The sequence below is a fragment of the Apteryx mantelli genome, chromosome 4 (genome assembly GCF_036417845.1).
Source record: "Apteryx mantelli isolate bAptMan1 chromosome 4, bAptMan1.hap1, whole genome shotgun sequence".
In the NCBI taxonomy this organism is placed as follows: Eukaryota; Metazoa; Chordata; class Aves; order Apterygiformes; family Apterygidae; genus Apteryx; species Apteryx mantelli.
In genome coordinates, this window is record NC_089981.1 from 25561125 (window position 1) to 25580785 (window position 19661).

At 36.8% G+C, this 19661-nt stretch overlaps 1 protein-coding gene across 2 annotated transcripts; it reads left to right on the forward strand.

Annotated features, from left to right (window-relative positions):
• The first annotated feature begins 58 nt into the window (after window positions 1-58).
• Window positions 59-18201, forward strand: TSG101 (tumor susceptibility 101). Of its 2 annotated transcripts, none has more exons than XM_067296042.1 (10): window positions 59-169; window positions 2748-2832; window positions 4710-4775; window positions 5383-5546; window positions 6288-6414; window positions 9046-9112; window positions 11523-11617; window positions 15597-15799; window positions 16447-16686; window positions 17868-18201. In XM_067296042.1, exons 1-10 carry the CDS (start codon window positions 128-130, stop codon window positions 17955-17957), a joined length of 1179 nt encoding a protein of 392 aa, XP_067152143.1. In that variant the 5' UTR covers window positions 59-127; the 3' UTR covers window positions 17958-18201. The 2 variants fall into 2 exon arrangements, with proteins under 2 accessions (XP_067152143.1, XP_067152144.1); XM_067296043.1 differs by having other exon boundaries at window positions 60-169; window positions 11526-11617.
• The last annotated feature ends 1460 nt before the right edge of the window (window positions 18202-19661 follow it).

The window sequence follows — 19661 nt, forward strand, 5'->3', positions numbered from 1 at the left end:
CCGCCGGAAGCGGAGCTGGCCGCCGCTTCCTGTTTATGTAGGGGCGGGGAGGCGCGGGCCCGGCCGTTGTGTGGCGGCGGCGGGCGCGCGGCGGCGGCGGCGGTTGGGCGGGGGAGGCGCGGCCGCCATGGCGTTCTCCGAGAGCCAGCTCAAGAAGATGCTCGCCAAGGTAGTGGGGCGGCGGCGGGCCGGGGGTGGCGGCGGGCCGGGCCGGGCCGGGGGCGGCCGCCTTTCTGACCGAGCAGGATAAAAAAAAGTTGTGTCCGGCCAGCTGGAAGCTGGAGTTCGTTTCTGAAGGGAGGAGCGACAGCCCTGAAAACGTTATTTGTAGTCGCACGAGACGCGGCGTCTGTGCCCGGGCCCCGTTCCCTTACCGTCACGTGCTAAACGGAAACTCTCCGCCTGGCCGGGGCTGTGAGGCACTGAAATGCAACACGGCTGCGGAGCGGGCCGCTGTCTTGTGTAGCCTCTTTGGCCTCAGCTTGTTAAAAAGAAGGCGGAAAGGGAGCTCTGCTTTGCTGGCTAGGATGGCTTGGGTTTGGTTTTGTTTTAAACAACCCTATTTCAGGAAACATTAAAGTCTCTTTCTGAGGAAGTCGTTATGTGGTGATAGTTGTGCCATTCTCCAGGTGAAAATTGAAACCAGAGCCCCTAAGACTCTAAATACTGCAAGCAAGTTCGGCTTTTTGTTTTGGGGAATTTCTTTATAAAATTAAATCATTATAATTTACATGATTTAAAGACGGTGTGACAGGCATGCATCTGATCGGAACTGGACAAACACTATTACTTTATGCGTAGAATCATGCGTAGAGTCATAAGCAAAAATCAGCCTGAAAATGAATACTGCATATTAACTCAGTGGTGGCAAATGAGATCACCAGGCTTTTTGCAGCCTGGCCATATGGCTGTTTTGCTCTTGGGTGTTTTGGGAAGATAAAGCACAGCATCCCCCAAAGCACAGGTGCAGCTGCTGCAGTGACTGAATGAAGTCTTTCTGAGATTCTTGCTTTTCCCCTCAAGGGTGCCTTCTGTGCTTTTCTCTCGAGTCCCCATTTCTACCTAGACTGCGCCTTGTTTGACAGTTGCTGCCATAGGTAATGGGAAGCCCAGAATCATTTTGTGAGGAATTTCCTCTTTAAAATTAAATTTTAAGATACTTTTTAACAAGGTAGAATTCCCGAGTTGCCATCTTTCAACAGACTAAGGTGTTATTATGGGAGATGGCAGGGGGTGTTCATCTCTGTTCATTGAGTAAGAGTTGTAATGCACAGTAGTTGCTTCCTTATCAGTCTCAGTAAACTGTAGAAAAGAAAACGATAGTTTCTAAGTTTCATTGCTCGTATGAGTCTTTGTCGGAGCAGAGGTGACTCTTAGCTACAACACTGCACTTTGATGCTCTTGGATAACATTTGAATTAATTTATTCCAATATTGTTAATCTGTATGTGCTTTGGGTATCAAACTCTTCGTGGTGTTGGGCCCCTTCTCTTCCTTTCATGGTTGAACAAAAGGACAATGTCTGTGCGTGTCCATGTGATGTCTGAAGACTGGCTTTTTTTATTACACTGAAAATGTTGGCAAGGGGCTATATTGTTAGCTTTTCTTTTTAAATGATAATTAGCAGGAGGAATGGCCACTGCACCGTGTGGTGAGCCAGCTCTCTGCTGCTCAGGAGCATATGCTTTGTTGTCTACAAACTGTAGTTCTGAGATTGTTAAATTCTGTAGTAGCATACCTGTATTTTGCAGATCTGTGGTTTGAGTTACTTCCTGCTCCCAGTAAAAGAAAGCGGTCATGAAACCAGCATTATTATTGGTAATACGCTGCCTTGAAAGCTCTGCTTTCTAGTTGATAAATACATTAAAATATTGATAAATACTGTGATACTTTGAAACATGCTATGAATGGTGTCTGTGAGGTTCAGATCATAGATAGCCATATAGCAGGAATGTTTCAAATGTCATATTTGGTTCAGAGATGCCAAGGATGTTCTTTTGTTTCTCTTCTCATAGTTTTCCTTTGTTTTATTCACATTCCTGTCGTACTGCGAATTTTAAAAGCTTCATTAAATCATTTAGAGCAGTTCTACCTTGCGGTTATTGTATATGACCAGAAGAGAATGTGATGATTTTCTTTGCCTTTTCTAAATGAAATAGATTTAATTCTGTTGATTGTAACAATTCTTATTCGATGAACAGGGATGAACACCCCCTGCCATCTCCCATAGTAATACCTTAGCTGTAGAAAGATGGCAACACTGGAACGCTACCTTGTCAAAAAGTATCTTAAAATTTAATTTTAAAGAGGCAATCCATCACAGTCTTAACTTCAATCAAAAAATATCATGTGTTTACCAATTTTAAAGGTATACAGTAGTTTGTTTTGGAGAACTTCTGTTAAATAGGATGTCTCAATGTTTGCCTTTACATGACATGTAATGTGGGTTGTGGTAGAATGTGAATAAAAAAGCATTCAAGAGCTTTCCCCTAATCACTTGATGTACGGACCCTCATTTGAGAAGAAAAACACCTTAAAACCCCATTAAAGTTGGTTAAGTTATACAGGGAATGTTCAGTAAAGTTATATGCAGAATAACATTGTTATTCCAAAATAAGAGCAGAGAAGAATGTCCATATATCAGTGTAAACTCTCATAAATTCAGACTATTATTTGGTGAAATAAAACTAGATTAGATTATACTGAAGATTTGGTGTCTGAATATAATCTTTCACTTTTGTTTTCCAGTATAAGTATAGAGACCTAACTGTACAGGAGACCATCAGTGTTATTACTCAGTACAAGGACCTCAAACCTGTTATGGATTCATATGGTAAGTCTGTGTGCAAGAAAAAAAATGCATTGTATTGCTGATAGTTTAGATGTATTTGGTAGTTTTTATGAGGAAAAGGAGATTAAAGCTAGAATATGGAATTTGAGTTTCTTGATCTTTGACATCAGTACTTCCTTGGAAACAGACACAGTAGTATAGAAAGGTTACTTAAGAAAATAAATGTCTAATGTGCCAAGAAGTATTACATTTTTCACAGCTCAGCTTTTACCTGATCGCTCTTAGAAGTCGTATTGCATATTGCTAGCTAATCGATTGCTGCCCTAGAAACTGCTGGTATCTTACAAACTCAGCTTTGCTATAATATAAGGATATTTTTATAATTGTGTTTACTGAAAAAGTACAATAAATCTATGAATAAATACTTCATTAAAAGTGAATTGTTGTGGCAGTGCTTAAGCGTATGAAGAATACATGATATAGTCATGTATATGGAAAATTGGCATGAGGGATTTTGTAACATAAATTAGCAGTGATTTAACCACTGTTTGTTAGCTGTTTCAAAGGGTCTGAGTAGATTTCAGTGCATTAAATGAAGAAGATACCTCGGGTCAGCTTTGAGGGCATGGTTTAATGAGATGCAGTGGGCTGGTATAGCCATTGAGATTGTGTTCCTGATCACTTATTGTTAACTCTGTCAGTTGTTGGATCCCTCTGTGAGCCAATTTATCTTACTAAAATATCAACAAAAAAATTTGTAGTATTTTGCTTTCTAAATTACTGTCAGGAATGAGAAGTATTAAAAGGGGACATGGACAGGTAGAAGATCACCGAGTTTTAACTTGAAAAGATGCAAGTCAGCAGTTGTCAGAGAAATAAAAATTCTTACAGTGGCTGGAGAATCAAAAATAACAGCGAAAGGACTACGGTCAGAAGAGTGCTCGCAAGTTCGCATTATGATTCAGTGATCAGAATGCCAGATAGGTTTGAGCTGAGTGAGAAGCCCCTTTCTGTTACCCAGCTATTTCTAAACTGCCTTGGAAAGGTTGAGCACAAAACCGCTTACAGATAATTATACTGTTTGGAGTAGTGAACCGAGCAGTGAGAAAATGATGACATTGCTGTTGAAATAATTTTCAAGGCTGTATCCAATAATGAAATATATATCCCAGTTAAATCATGACATATTTTACCTATCTCTGCAGAATATTAGCACCAAAGAACTGTACACTGAGCTTCGTTTGAGGTATAACTAGAAACTTTCAGTGAAATGAAGAAAATTTTATTACCAAAAATTGATTTATTAAGCCCGGACTAATCTACCAGATTGAAAGGATCGGAAAACTAGATACAGCAACTCAGTCAGGGTTGCTGTGCGTTTTGTGAACTAAGACTAACTTATGTGGCAGCAAATCAAGTGCTGTGCATTCTTCCTCTTATCTACACTGTATTATTGCTGGTTAAATTTCCTTTACTGATTAGGTAACAGATTAAATGCCTACAGGCCAATAATTTTCAGTGCTCTTGCTGACATGCTTCTTTGGAGAAACCATAAAGAATTCTTTATAATCCTAAGAAATAGGATTTTTTTAAAAATTAGATTCGAGTCCAAATTGACCTTGTAGCAATTTGTATGGTTCCAGGTTATGTTTTACTTGGGCTCTGAATAAGGAAACAGTTTTATTTGCAGTGGGTGTCGACTGACATTGTAATCGGTCATTTGTTTCTCAGAAATACTTTATTTGCAAGAAATTACCTGATCGTAGGCAATCATTCAGTCTATGGGTGTGCAAGAGCAGAACGTTTTAAGAGGAGCTTATATATTTGTAATTTTTGAAAATTTATGCTAACAAATAGATATTTATAACTGGAACAGAGATTAACATAGCATAAGTTGAATACTGTTTGTTCCTTTTCAGTTTTTAATGATGGGTTATGTAGGGAGTTGCTGAGTCTCAGTGGAACCATTCCTGTGCCTTATAGAGGTATGCATTTATTATCATTAATATTATTAATTATTGTTATTATTACTATTTTCCCAAATTACATGAAAGGCGACTTAGATTTAGATTTGTAGTGGTTCATCTTCACAGCTTCAGTGATTCCTGTTTTCTTGAAATCCCTTACTTGTCCATTGTCTAATGTTTTAAAGAAAATTTTTCCTATTTTTGTTGTGGAATAAAATTTTAGTGTGCAGCATTGATGCTTCACTCTCATAGAGCTCTGTAAAGTATGTTTTCTTTCAGTACTGCATGTTTTCCAAGCTTCTCAATAGAATGAGGGTTGCAAACCACTTGTTGCTGCAGTAATTCAGATATCAGGATCTAGTAATGTTACACTATAGAACAAATGAGATGATGTATTAGTCGTTAATGATAATCATAAAGATAAGCTGTTCTGAGAAATGCTGAGTTCGGGGCTATATTGGGAGTTCTTCATTAAGCAGATCATTGGTAGATTTCAGCTTCATCTGTTATCTGCCTCTGTGTAATTGAATTTTTTTGGTTTTAGCAGTGTTTTAAAAATCTGATTATAAAATGACGGTTAAAGAGTTGGATTAACCTTTAAAATATTTCAATTTCTCTTTCCCAGGTAACACATACAATATCCCAATTTGCTTGTGGCTGCTGGACACCTACCCTTTCAACCCCCCAATTTGTTTTGTTAAACCCACTAGCTCTATGACAATAAAAACTGGGAAGCATGTTGATGCAAATGGGAAGATATACCTTCCTTATCTGCATGAGTGGAAACACGTAAGTATAGTGAGCCTGAAATCTTCAGATTGCGCTGTCCTGAATTTCTTTAGATATTTGTATGATTTTTTTAAATAAAAAAAATGATGATTCTTATTTGAGAACTTAGAACAGTTTTACTTTTTTATGAAAACAATTACTTATTACTTTTGAGGTCTTAAAGTTCAGCACATTACTTTCTCTGTTGCTTGGTTAATTGTCCTTTGTGACAGCTTGTCTGATTAAACAGTGCAGCATAGGCTTCCTTCCCTGGCAGGAGACTGATGTGAAGACCTTTTTTCTATTGCATCATTCTGAACTTGAGCAAAAGCTACATGTTGTATGAATTTGAAATGTCTGAAAACTCAGTTATTGATACCTTTATTTTCATGATGGAGAGCTGATTTAAATGTAAAATTATTATTATAATCCATCATTACGCAATCATCTTCGGTCATATATTGCCCTGCAGTTGATATGGGCCCATTTATTACCTCCTTTATTCTGAGTGTAAACATTGCTCTAGCTGTATTTTGCTATGTTGTTTTCAGTACCAGCTAGCCAGGCTGGAATCTATAAAGGAGTCTGTAACAGAAGTTAAATATGTGTATATATATATATGTGTGTGTGTGTGTGTGTATATATATATATGTAAAAAGAAGGCTTTTGAGAGCTGGTGAAATGGTACCGTTTTGTTATTTATAGTCTGTTAAGATGTCCATTATCCGAAATGAACAACTTCTGATTTGCTTACCCTCGCAGCCTCAGTCAGACTTGCTAGAACTGATTCAGGTGATGATTGTGGTGTTTGGTGAGGAACCTCCAGTCTTTTCTCGGCCTACCGTTTCAGCAGCCTACCCACCATACCAGGCAACGGGCCCGCCAACTAGTAAGTGGACATGACTGCCAAGTTCTACAAATACTAACACAAATATTCCAGAGTTTACTGTTGCTCTGCATAGTTTGTTGAAAAATTATACACTCTAGTCTGTTGTGGCTTTGTATATTGATGACTAATGAATTCACCTGTGCTGTACTTGAGCTTTTTGAACTATGCTGTAAAAATAGTGTGCGTTTTTGGGCTTTTGGAAGGGGAAAAACATATCAGGTTTGTGTGTGTGTATATATATGTGTGTATATATACACATATATATCAGTAACCTGTCAACATTCAGAGATATCCTTAAAAAGAGCCTTTTAAGGTAACTGCTTCAAAATTTTTTTTCATTCTGATAATACAAGTCCATCTGTTAGCAGCTTTCTAAAACCATTAACTTCATGCACAAAAGAATGCTACTTTTATTTCCCACGCACACTCACCTGTTTGGATTTTTAATAACTGCTGTCTGAAAATGAAAAAAAAAATGCATCACGGTTTTTCAGATTTCTCTATTAATTTGGTACTCTGATTTGGCACCCATTCTTGTTTTCTTGCAAATGGTCTCAAGGCTTTTTTTAAGGCTTTTATTTAAACTTTTGGGAGCATCTTATTTTAAATAATAGGGATAGGTAGGTGGAAAAAAAAATGAGAGAAAGAAAATCCAAGAGAAAACTCTACATGTGATGGGAAAAAAAACAGTAGATGAGATAAAGTCAAGCCAAAGTCTGGGAGGAGGAGCTGGGGGAAGCAGATTAGCTGTGGCCTGCTTAATGGTAGTGCAACAGCATTTGTGGTTAGTTTTTTTTTGGGGGGGGGGGGGTTTGCTATATTTTTAAGGCTATAACTATTTTGTATTGAAATATGGCTTTTATCAGATCATAATAGTACAACTGAAGTAGTAGTCATTTTAATTCCTAGAGGAAACTGTTTCCCACAAGGTGTTAGTTCCTAACACATGAGAAAAAGCATTAGCAAACACAGGTGGAAACATTAGAGATGGATGGACTAAAAGCAAGTGTTCTGGGGGTTTTTTGTTTGTTTGGGTTTTTTTTGTTTTTTTTAGCTTGTCCAGCACTAGCCTACCTGTTATAAGAGCACTAGGTGATTCAAGAAACATGAACTGCTCTAATTTTCAAGAACAGTGGGTGTCAGTACAAGTATATTTTTACTAGAGACTGGACTGTGAGCTGTATTGTGCTTTAAGGAAGGATCATCCACTGAAACATCATGTTATTTTCTACTTCTGTAGTCACAAATACTCAAGGCTACTATAACTGAAGTAATTTTAGCAAAAATGTTTCAAGTTTTTCACATTTTTTGATAGCTACTTGGATATACTGGTGTAATAATTTTTTTCATTATTTTCCAGATATTTAATCTTATTTTTAAGTTCTAGATATACCGTTTAAGAAATGAAGCACACAATTTTAAAAAAAATTGAATCATTTGAAAGCATTCAGGGATGAAAGTAACTTGGCGTTTTTAAAGCTATTTATAACGTTCCTGAAATTAGTATAAATATGTAGTAAGTATATTCAAGTATTAATAAGTATTATTTTTTATAATAAAATTATAAGATTTCTAAAAATAAAATTGATAAGACTGTGTTAAAACTTTAGGCATTTATATGTGCTGATAAAAGTTTTTAAAAAGTATAACTTTTAAACGGCAGAAATTGCTGGATAAGAACATAAACGGATTGTTAAATGGCTAATCAGCTGTTGAGAAGCCCGGCTACTCTGAAGGTACTTAAATTACATACCATTCAGAGAGTAGAGAATAATGGCTACATTGGAAAGATTATGTTCTTTTTTTTCAGCCGTTATGTAAAAAGGGAAAAGGAAAGCTCTTCAGGTGTGTCATCTTTAACGACATGCTAGCTTTTTCACTTCCCTTGCTGTGGATACTTTTTCTTATGTATCCAGAGACTTCCAGATTAATGTTACTTGAGCGTACAACTAATCATTGTGCATTTTTAAATTGAAATCTATTTTTTATTCAAGCAGAGGCTAATATATATTTAAAGTAATGATTAAGAAAAAATAAATCTGTAGTCAAAGGTGTTTTAGCCTGCTGTACTAAGGAATGTATAATTGAACTGTCAGTTCTCATTCTCTCCCTCCAAAAAACCAAAAAACAACAACAACAAAAAAACACTCCTAAAAGTGCTGACCAGTTTCAACCAAAGTTGACAGGAAGAGGTAAAATCTTCAGAAATGAAAAGTTTGCTGAAGTTTTGTGAAAATGTGTTTGGATATAGAGAAGAGATTCTAATGGGTCAACACATGGAGTTTTCTGTTTTGAGATGAAGCAGCTGTGTTGGCCGGTTGGCACAGAGAGCTCTGAACAAACCTTTTCACGTATGCTCTCTCGCCAGGCTGCACGAGCGGGGCATGGGAGATGTGTGGGAGTGCTGTGAGGAACGATGGTGTTCGGGGATGCAGGGTGCATGTTGTTGGCTTCATCCGTGGTAGAATGACTTTTCTTACTGTTGATACTTGATTCTGTTACAGTGTATTCATTGTTCAATAATATTTTGAAAAACATCTGACCGCAGTATAAATACATCCCACTTGTGTGGTCTTCCCATATAGTAAACTTTTGAGAAGTAGAAATATACAAAATTGTTATTTTGTTTAGCTTCCTACATGCCGAGCCTGCCAAGTGGAATCTCTTCCTATCCACCAGGACACACTCCTAACCCAAGGTAAGAACCCCTTCAAAGCACCATCATTTATACAGGAGAAGGTGTCACTGAATAGAATCCAGTCTTATTTGTGTTTTCTTATGGTGAGATTTGGATTTGGGGATTTATAGTATAATAATTATGTTAGTTTTATTTAAAAGTGCAGATTGAATTCTTGTTAATAGCTAAAAGAAAGTTGGAGCAAGGTTTAGCCTGTTTAGTGCCACTTGCTTCAAATATAAGATACATGGGCGATAAATATGTTTAGAAAGTACTTACTTAACTCCTAGATGTTCTATTGCTTTACTTGTGTAAAGGATTAGTTTTTATAAGGTTGATACATTTACGTGCCGTAGAGAGATACGTACCCCTACGGTTCTTTTTTAATAGTATTTTCAGTTTGGGGTAATTAGCAACTCAAAATATTGAACAAAACAACTGATGGGTTAATATGAACTGTGACTTGTTTTCTTCTTCCCTATGCTAGATGTTGTTTCATAGGCATTAAAAACTGAAAATGAGTCACTGCAAAATAGGTTCTAGTAATAGTTATAAAAGTTTCCATAATGTTCTTTGAATATTAGAAGAAAATCAGTTTGTACATCAGTTTGGCTTTTGCACTGGCCATTCATGTTCCAGTTTTTAGCAAAGTCTGTTCAATCTCCATTCTAAAAGCCTGGCTAACTGGAATTACTCTGGGTATCATTTTTTCAATTTGAGGTTATTACACAGTATTCTGTATAAGTAAATTTGATACAGAAGATATTTGTTGAATTGTTAATGAAAACATCAGTGATTATTTTTTAGAAAACTTAGAAGAAATATTTAGCTTGGAGAGTTTCATGTGGATGCTCTCAAAAATTGTCAAGAAATATGTGTTTTTTTAAGTATTTTTAGATGTTCTTGGTGATTCTTAGTGGCACAAAGTCAACTTCAACTCAAAAGACGTAGCTTTAACTTGTAAGGAACAACGGAAAGAATGGCAAGAACGAGACGTTTCCAGAAATGTAGTAATGTTTACCTTTTTTGGTTTTGTTTTTTAAATATCTAATTTAAATAGTTTAAAATATCTAATAACCTAAAAAATATGTACCTTTTAAATGACTAACCAAAACAGGTCTTGTGTTTTCATGTATAGAATTGCACTGCCTGTATTCAATTTTTAATGTTTGTTCATTGCGTTCAAAGTATTCTGCTTAGATTTAGATGCTAGGAAGTTGCCTCCAGTATACATCATAAGCACTTTGGACTTAATTCAGAGCACACTGAGAAACTGAAGGGCACAAAATGATTTCCATATTTTTTTATTACTATAAAACAAAACTCTTTCTTTAAGCATGCTACATAATTGTTTGGAATACATCTTTTCAAAAAGGCTTGCAGTGCTGTCTTAGCAAATTGTAGGAAGCTGATAGCTGCCTTCTGGTGCATATCTATATTTTTTCCACATAATCGTTATTTTTGTTAGTGTTGTCCTTATGACTTGATTCTGTGGTAGGAGCATATGAGGAGTTGCTGTAGTATACAACACTGATATAAGGATTTGTTAGCATTTAGGGGTTTTTTATATATATACACACACACACACCCCTTAATGTTTTTTTCCCCTAAATGCATTTATTTCAAGTGCTTTTAATGTCTGCACAAAAATGAATAATAATAGAACTATTTTAATAAAATACCATAACCTGTGAATGTTGAAAAGAGAGTTGTAAGAACTTAATATTAAATTTATAGTTAGCTGAAGGGGACAGAATATGCTTATTTTGTATCTGTTCTGTAATAAATACAGTCCATTTTTTCCTGGAGTATTTTGTTTACCCCTGCTATAAACAGAGCTTTGTCAGTCTATTACTGACTGTTTTGAGTCCTTGTTTTGGTTGGCAGTAAACATATTTTATACTTAATGCAGTAGTTTCTGGCTGCGACAGTAAAGAAAGTTCGGTAGACTGTGATGTTATGTCCCATCTGACAATTATCTCAGTGAACAAACAAATAATGAGCTTCCCTTCATCTCTCAGAACAGGGCTGAGAACTTCTGGAGAAGTTTCACCTTGCAGCAGTATTTTGCACAATGCTTTCATGTTTATATAAAGCAGCTTAGCTTTATATAAACTAAAGACTGTTAATTATTCTGTTAAAAATTATTAGAATTGAAATTGCTGCTTGTCAGGTAATAGCTTGAATAGTGTATTTTGGATATTTTGGGGTTTTAGAATGGCAAGTTTGATTAAGTGATTCTTTTCAATTACTTTTGGATCATTTGAAATGATCCAAATGTTTGTCCAGGAAGTAAACAGATAGGGGCTCAGATAAAATGATGACATCTTAAAACCTAAATAAATGTTTAACAGAGTAATGTAAAACTAACATATATGGATGATATTTTACAAATATTTACCTAACTTGAGCATATCTTTCTTTGTCAAAGCAGCTATCCAAGCTATCCTTATCCAGCTGGTGTTCCATTTCCAGCAACGACTAGTGTTCAGCACTACCCTTCTCAGCCTCCTGTGACTACTGTTGGTGAGTAACTTTGAAAGTATTTCTTTGAAGTGAAGTTTCCTATCAAAAATTGCATGTAAAGAGAAAAATGAGGAAAAGGATTGTTTTGTTTGTAATCTGACCTTACAAAACACTGACATTTAATGAAAAAAAAAATTGTAACTCAAAGGAAGAATAAAATATCTTTTTAAACATTTTTACTCATTTTATGGAAAAAAAACCCCTTTGCATTATATTTTATTCAGTCAGGAATGTGGTAAATTCCTTTTTTATAGCACTTTGTTTGTGCTCTAGGAGTATTTTGACGAATGGTGCATGTAAGCACCTTTCTTCTTTCTACACCCTTTGACCATAAGTGACTTTTTGTTTGTATCACTCTTGTGTTCGTGATTTGGGTTTTAAAAAAAAAAAAATATATACTTTTTTCCTTGTTTAGTCATCTGCTGGATCCACTTTACTCCGAAAGACCTAGCCATCTAGAACAGAGGTTTCCAAAGCTTTTGGAGTGAGTTTCATTGTTACTGAATTTCTTTGTTTTCCTGCTTCTTCACTCTTCCTTCTGAATGCTCCCTGTTACTTCCTTCTTTCTTCTCTTCAGCAGGAAAGAATCTAGTCTTATCCAAGACAAGATCTTGATCGTGTAGATCAAGATCTTGACTCTTACCAGTCTGCTGCTCGGTGGCCCTGTGTTGGCAAAATACATGCGTCTGGTTTCTCCTCTGTGCCTCGCTTAGTGTAAGCGCGTGTACGGGATTGGGAACCAGTGAAACAGAGCATCTAATTAAGTAGGAAGGTGGTGTAACTTTGAAGTGGAGTGATAGTCCTTTCGGAGCAGCAGCATGGGTCGGGTGCAGACCCTTCTGTGACGTTCAGAATGTCCATCATTTGTAATCTCTTTCACCATAATTAAAAGTGCATCTGTGGGTTCTTAACTTACTGTGCAAAATCCCAGTTATTCATGCGTATTCTTCCCTCCAGAACTGTATTTTGAGATTTTCATTCACCCATCTGGGCACAAAGCAAGCTCACAGCTTGGCAAAGGAAGCTGGAGGAGTTTACCCTCAAGATATTCGAGTTTGTTGTTACAAAATTTGCAAACAATGAAAAGTCTTGCGTTGCACTCTTCTTGTGCCTGATGTCATTCTTTGCGTCCAAATTCTTTCAACCTTCAGAAAAGGCTTTTCTAATTCAGGAAGTCATTAACCATTTTGGTGGTCATCTCCCCTCTGAGGTGTATCTGTGTGTCTACCATGCATGCTACAAGAAAGCCGCTGTCCCAGCTATGTAGCTTAAACAGTAGCCAGTGCTGGGGGGCTGTTGTTTGGTCCTTGAGGTTGATAGTTGCTACTGGCTCTCCTTGTCAGACATGCAGTGAGGTGTTAAGAACCTTTCTAGGGAACATCAGCTTTCTGCAGTGTCTCTCTCAAACAGGTCCAATTTTGCTTTTATGTAGTACAGAGTTAATTCAAAATACAGATGCGTCCAATTTTGTTTCTTTTCCTCCTTTTCATCCCCACTGAAGACAGACAGGGTTAGAGTATTTGCCAGTATTGCAGAAGACTTTTCACAGCTCCTGGGTTAGATCATCTGCTTTTACATTGTAACAGAAGATTTTTGTAGTGGTGGTTTAACATTAGACTAACTCATTTGTTGCAGCTAGGTAAAAGTCACCCACCTGCCAGACTTGGTTTGTCTCTGTGCCAAATGAAATGCAAAGAAAGATGGATCTTTAATCGTTCAGTGTATTTATAATAAACTGTTTCCTTTCAACTGCAAGTGTTTGTTTCTTATATAAATTATTTTCTGCTGTTGTTGTGCTATGATTTGTCATAGTTTATTTAGGAGCATATCAGGAACTGTGTGTCGGGGGGGGTTTCCTTTAGTGAGCTTAGTTTGCGTTGAATGAAAATACTTATTCAGAGTAGCTTGAGTTTTTATCAATATCCATTTTTTCAAATAGTCCTTCAGTTTTTGTTTTTTTTTCTTTCTGCCATAAATTACCTTTTTGATTCAGTTACTAGTTTGCTGCTTCAGTAAGGTCACTTCTGAAACCAGACCCTGCCTGGTAAAGGTTAAGGCTCAGTGTAAAGGTTTCAGTGCTCTCTGGGTTTAATGGCGATGTGCCATACAGTCTTCCCCAAGCTGGGCTAAATATGGAAGTGACAGAAAATGCTAAGGGTTCATGCTCTTTAAGAAGCCATATAGAATCTAATTCAGCTCACTTTAAATGATCCCTTCTGTGTGCAAAGAGCTCTTTCCTATTTACTATCACTTTTTATCTGAAATTTCAGTTAGGCATATTGTGACTTTCTTTCCTCTCTCCTGCTTTATTGTTCAAGTGAGCTTTGTCTAAAACCTTCCAGAGTGAGGGATATCAGAAAACAAGAAGAACTGATTGCTGGTTGTGGCTTTAACTTATAAAATAATTCACTGTGTAAAGAAGATAGTAACTGAAATCACATTATGATATTTTTTGAAGTGAAATCTGATCTTTCTATTTTGGTTAGGAACATGTATATTTACAGCTAACTGCCTTATATGAGAAGTCCTAAACAGTGAATAAACTCCTTGTCCCCGATGGTTTAAGGTTGACTAGGTTAAGTTTTACTCCTCAGTATGGGAAGCACTGTCCTTTTCTCCTTGTCATAGAAGCAGTGATGATGAATTCCTGGTTTTGTGTGGTGCCATTTGACAGCTTTTGTTGCTGGTTCTAACAGATGGCAAAATACTGCAAAGGGTCTTATTTACTGGCAACAGGGTGAAAGGCTTAAGAAATATAAATCAGATCAAGTGGGGGCATTTGCATCACTTTTTTAAGTTTTGGGGTATGATGAACCAAGTGAAACTTGCAAATTAGTGTGCCTGCAGTCAAACTGTGTATCATCATGTTTTTATTATTCTTACCTAAAATAGCTATTGTCAGGTTTTTTAGAATCAAATGATGTAATTAATTTCACAGAATCTCTGTATTCTTGACTCATACTCCTTTTATTCAGCTAACATGAAACAAGTATTTTAACCAAGAAGAATAGTTGCAGATTGTTCATGGGTGACTTTAGCTTATTTTGTAGACCACTCTTCCTCTGCTCTTCCCATTCCCAAGTTAAGATACATCTTTTAAAAGTTTAAATATAAAGAAATGATAAGCCCAATGTAACACAATGTGTGCCTACAAAAAACGTGCCATCTGATTTTAGTCTGCTAGAACGTTTCTATAAACCATATACTAATCGTGATTGAATAACATTTCTTTCTCTGCCATATAATCTTAAATAAATGCTGCTTGTTAAAGGAAGACTGCTTGAATAAAATGATGAATATTCTATATTAACATTTTTTTTTTCCTGCCCTCCCATCCCTTGCCCCAGGGTGGCTGAATGATGATGACAATTGTGAAACCAATTGGGAAGCGTAGATCATGTTTTAGCTTTTTAGTCACTTAATACTGTTCTTACGTCTTCATAAATATAAAAGGACAATGAGTTAACTTCTTTTTTTATCGTCATTATTTTCTGTTAGCTTTGCTAGTGTACATTTATTTTTCATTAATCTTAATGAACAGCATAATTGGTAAGCCTCAAAATTAGGATACCTACAGGCAAATTCACTATCGTAAGCCAGCTGTTAAATTAATCATGGTTGAATGAGTGTATGTGCTAATTCCTCTAGCATCTACCAGAAATTCAGTTGTCTTTTAAAGATTCAGACTAACAATATTTGTAGATTTTGGGGGAAATGACCAGCCCATTTTTAAATTAAAGGAAGGTTGGGTATATGGGAATTAGGTGGTGGTGGTAGGGTTATAGTAAGGGGAACGAATGGGGTTTTGTATCTCGCTGTGGCCTCTTCATTACTTCTGAAATTTGTTATGGAAAACAATTTCTTTTATTATCTTGTATTCTTGAAGTAGATAGATAAATTTAGCCCCTTTTTTTTCAAACAGGCCTATATTGAAGACAGGGTAGATAGTTAATTTTTGTTTGTGAATTTTATTGTACAGGACCCAGTAGAGATGGAACCATCAGTGAGGATACCATTCGAGCTTCCCTTATTTCAGCTGTCAGTGACAAATTGAGATGGCGAATGAAAGAAGAAATGGATCGTGCACAAGCTGAGCTCAATGCCTTGAAACGGACAGAAGAGGACTTGAAGAAAGGACACCAGAAACTGGAAGAGATGGTAACTCGTCTGGATCAGGAAGTGGTAAGCTGAGATGAAACAAAGCTCCGTATCTGAGCATTTCTAGTAGGGAACAGAAGCATGTGATTAATTCATATTAAGCATGATACAAATATCAAAACTTTTGGCATACTGCTTTAAAAACATGTATTCTCTTTTTAGATTGAGGTGCATGTGTTCAGACAGAAAGCAAGTCAGAAGTAGCAGTGACTCTAAAAGACATTGTCCCATTTCTGTCTCTTACAAATATAATTGTCCAATAGTAGAGGAACAGCATTGATATTTTTCCCCTTCATTCCCGAGAAAGATGAGGTCAGTGGTGTTGAGAGTTTTTCATAATTGTGTCTCAGTTTCTAGATAATAATGTGCGACAGCACTGGAGAGCATTTCAGTGTCTTAGTACAGAGGCACTGATTTTAGTCACAATGTCTTTGTAAAACTGTAAATCAGTAATGGATTGACATTATAGCCTAAATCAACTTTTACTTTTCAAATGGAAGTGTCCCAAACCTATAGAGTGGTAGCTCTTTCTTTTGCAAAATCATAATGAGATAGCTAGAGAAGAAAAGAATGAGCCAGCATTTCTAAAAAATCTTTCATCTTAACAGTGGTGTAACAGGAAGACATTCAGCTCTTAAGAACTATGAAATAAACATCTTAAATGTTTACAGGCTGAAGTCGACAAGAACATTGAACTCCTCAAGAAGAAGGATGAGGAGCTCAGTTCTGCCTTAGAAAAAATGGAAAGTCAGTCAGAAAATAATGACATAGATGAAGTTATCATTCCTACGGCACCGCTTTACAAGCAGATCCTGAACTTATATGCAGAGGAAAATGCAATTGAAGACACCATCTTTTACCTTGGGGAAGCATTGAGACGGGGAGTGATAGATCTAGATGTCTTTTTAAAGGTAGGCTTCTTGAGGCATTTTAAAACATGTATTTTAAATAGCTTGAACTCCTGTGTTCAGCTTATTAATCTTAGTGATTTCTTGACTGAAGGGGAGCTGGTAAGTACAGAAATACTTATATGTTGGAACATAAGTTTTAAAAGAGGAATTCCAGAATTAAGATAAAGGAAAAAGCGTTAAAAGCGTTACAGACATGTCATTTATCATTAGACAGGTGCAACAGTGTCAACATAAGCTTTCCTTTGGACTTCTATCCTAATGTTGGAGAAACTTTAAGGGTGACTGGAGTATTCAGTCAGCTTTCCACTTGCAGTCTGTGGATGCCTCTGCTGATGCAGCCAGTTGAGAGTGTTAGAATCGTAGGAAAGAAATAAGGCAGAGAGAGACCTAGAGAAGCGAGCTAGTTTTGTAGCTCTAGCAGGGGTCTTTCTAGACAATTTATTCCATTTCTTTGCTGTTCTTAATGCTAAAAGTTTACATAATGTCAGATCTAATAATCTGGCTTTATTTTGAACTTTTTATTTCCTGTGCTGTCCACTATGGATGTAGAATACAGATCTGCACCTATTTTGAAAATATTAAAAATACTTATTAACTTGGAATTAAACTTCTTAAATTTTTTCTGTAACAGTAATTAATATTGCTATTGGATCTGAAGAGTAGTGTTCAAAAGTGTCACAGTCTGCACTGGGGCCACCCGGTAACAAATATTACCAGTTCTTCCTTTTTCTAATAGTTCAAGTTCCCCAAGGTTTACCACTTCAGCTTTGCTTTTAATGTCCAGTGTGCAATGCACTGAGACGTATTATTTCCTTATATAGCTTGCTAGTTAAACTTACCTGCTGTTATAAGAACTGTTCTCTCTCCCACAGGAAGTGCGTTAGTCTTTGACTTCAGTTCACCTTGAAGTACAGATTGTTTTTCTCTTTGTTAAGAATATGTTAAGAGTTAATTATTAAAATCACTAAAAATAAACTGTAATGATTGCATTTGGTAGTCACTTGCAAAAGTTATCCTAAGCCAAGAAAATGCCGTGAATTAATGCATTTAGTACTTCCAAAAAAAACCCCAACCGTTTGGGTCACGCCGTGTGTCATACTTTCAAAATTTGTATTGCCATATAATTATCATTGTTTCAGAGCTCTCCCAGTTGGTAGCTGTTCTTTTTTTTCCTTCTGCAGCATGTTCGTCTTCTGTCTCGCAAGCAGTTCCAGCTGAGGGCATTAATGCAGAAAGCAAGGAAGACTGCTGGACTCAGTGATCTCTACTAAATTCTCAGACTGTAACTGGGGAGTTAGATTTCCTTATGAAGCAGCCAGTCTCTTGATCTTTCTCTTAATCAGTAGATGCCTAGAATAAGTTATTACATCATTCAAGTGTAAGATATTTTGAATCAATAATATATTTTCTTTTTGGTAAAGACTAGCTTTTATTAATGCACTTTCTATTTCCTGTAATCTTCGTGCTGGTGGACTTACGCTGAATAAAACTTGTTGCATATTTTCTTCCTCTACAGAGCTGTGTACAATGCACTTTCTTTACAAACAGGCCCAGCTTATGCAGTGGCAGTTTAACCAGACCTTTATTTTACTTCTGAGACTTGGAAAATATTTCAGTGTCCCAAATGAGAAAAATTTGCATGTTTGAGTGTAACTAAGCTTTTTTATGACCAGTGAAAGCCAGAAACTCAAAATTTCAAAGCCCTGTTGTTTGATCTTGCTGTTGACATCTAGGGATTCTGTTTTCTTGAAGCGATCTTAGTTATAGTGACTTGCCTTACCATCCAATAGTGCTCCTAGTGGAGTATATAAGCATCTTCCCATGAGAAATAACAAAATACCTTGAAAAAATGAGGTTCTTCCCCAACCAAACTGTTTCTGCTAAAATTAATCTCCTGTATTTTATATAATCTATATTGATAACTTTTACTGTGTTGAGCTGTGGTGAGGAGAAAAGTGTTGCAGAGGGTTGGTTGGTTGGTTGTTTTTTCTGTGTGCACTAGCTTTTGCTTTTCATGAAGTACCTTATGGTACCTTAAGAAGCCTTGACACGTATTGCATTTCTTCTTCAGAAAAGGCTAGGAAAAACAGAAGGGCTTGTACATTTTTCTGCCTGGCAGGTAGTGTAACAGCAACTGTATGCACCAGCCTGGCTGTGTAACAGGGACAGCACTCTTACCAAGGAGCCTGGTGATTAAATGTGGCACAGTCTGCAGAAGAGAGCGACTTGTGCAGGAGCACATCATCCTCTCTGGCCTGCCTTTGAGATTCACAGTGCTGCTTGTGTCACTTCTCAGCAGCCTGCTGCTGTCCTTGTCCGTTTGCTTGTGTGGGTCAAGACCTGTGGGCTTGCCCCAGCAAAGCGAGCTTGAAAACTGGTTTCTTGCTCTGATCCCATTGCTCCCATGTGGCAATCGGTCTGTCTCAAAACTGCATGTTTGTTTTAAGGCTTTTCATATCACAGTTGGATCTGAAAAGATTGGAGTTCATATTGAAAAGCCTGGCAGGATTTTGTCTAGTAAGATCCTAAGACCTGTGCATCTTCTGAAAACTTTGAAGATGAAAATTATTCATATCCTTGTCTTGTCATCTGCATGAAACTTAACTATTCATGGTCAATATTTATTTATTTTCTCATTGCATGTGCTAACTCTGGTCACATGTAACTAAGGTGTACACTGAAGTACAGCTTCTCCTTTGTTACTTAAGTTGCTTCTCAACCCTTTTCAGCTAATTCTAAAATACTTTGTTCTGAGTAGTATCTGCATTAGCAGTCTACTTTTGACTTAATCCAGTGATATGTTCCTAAACTACATTGTGTGCCCTAAGGTAGGAAAAAGCCAAGAGTAGTACTTTCCCCCTCTTCATTAAGTGTTGTTTGCCAGTATTGTGACAGAAGGTAACTAATTCTTCCTCTTTTTCCCCCTCTAGCATGTACTTAGGGGTTGAGGTATAACTTGGCCATTGTTTCTCTGC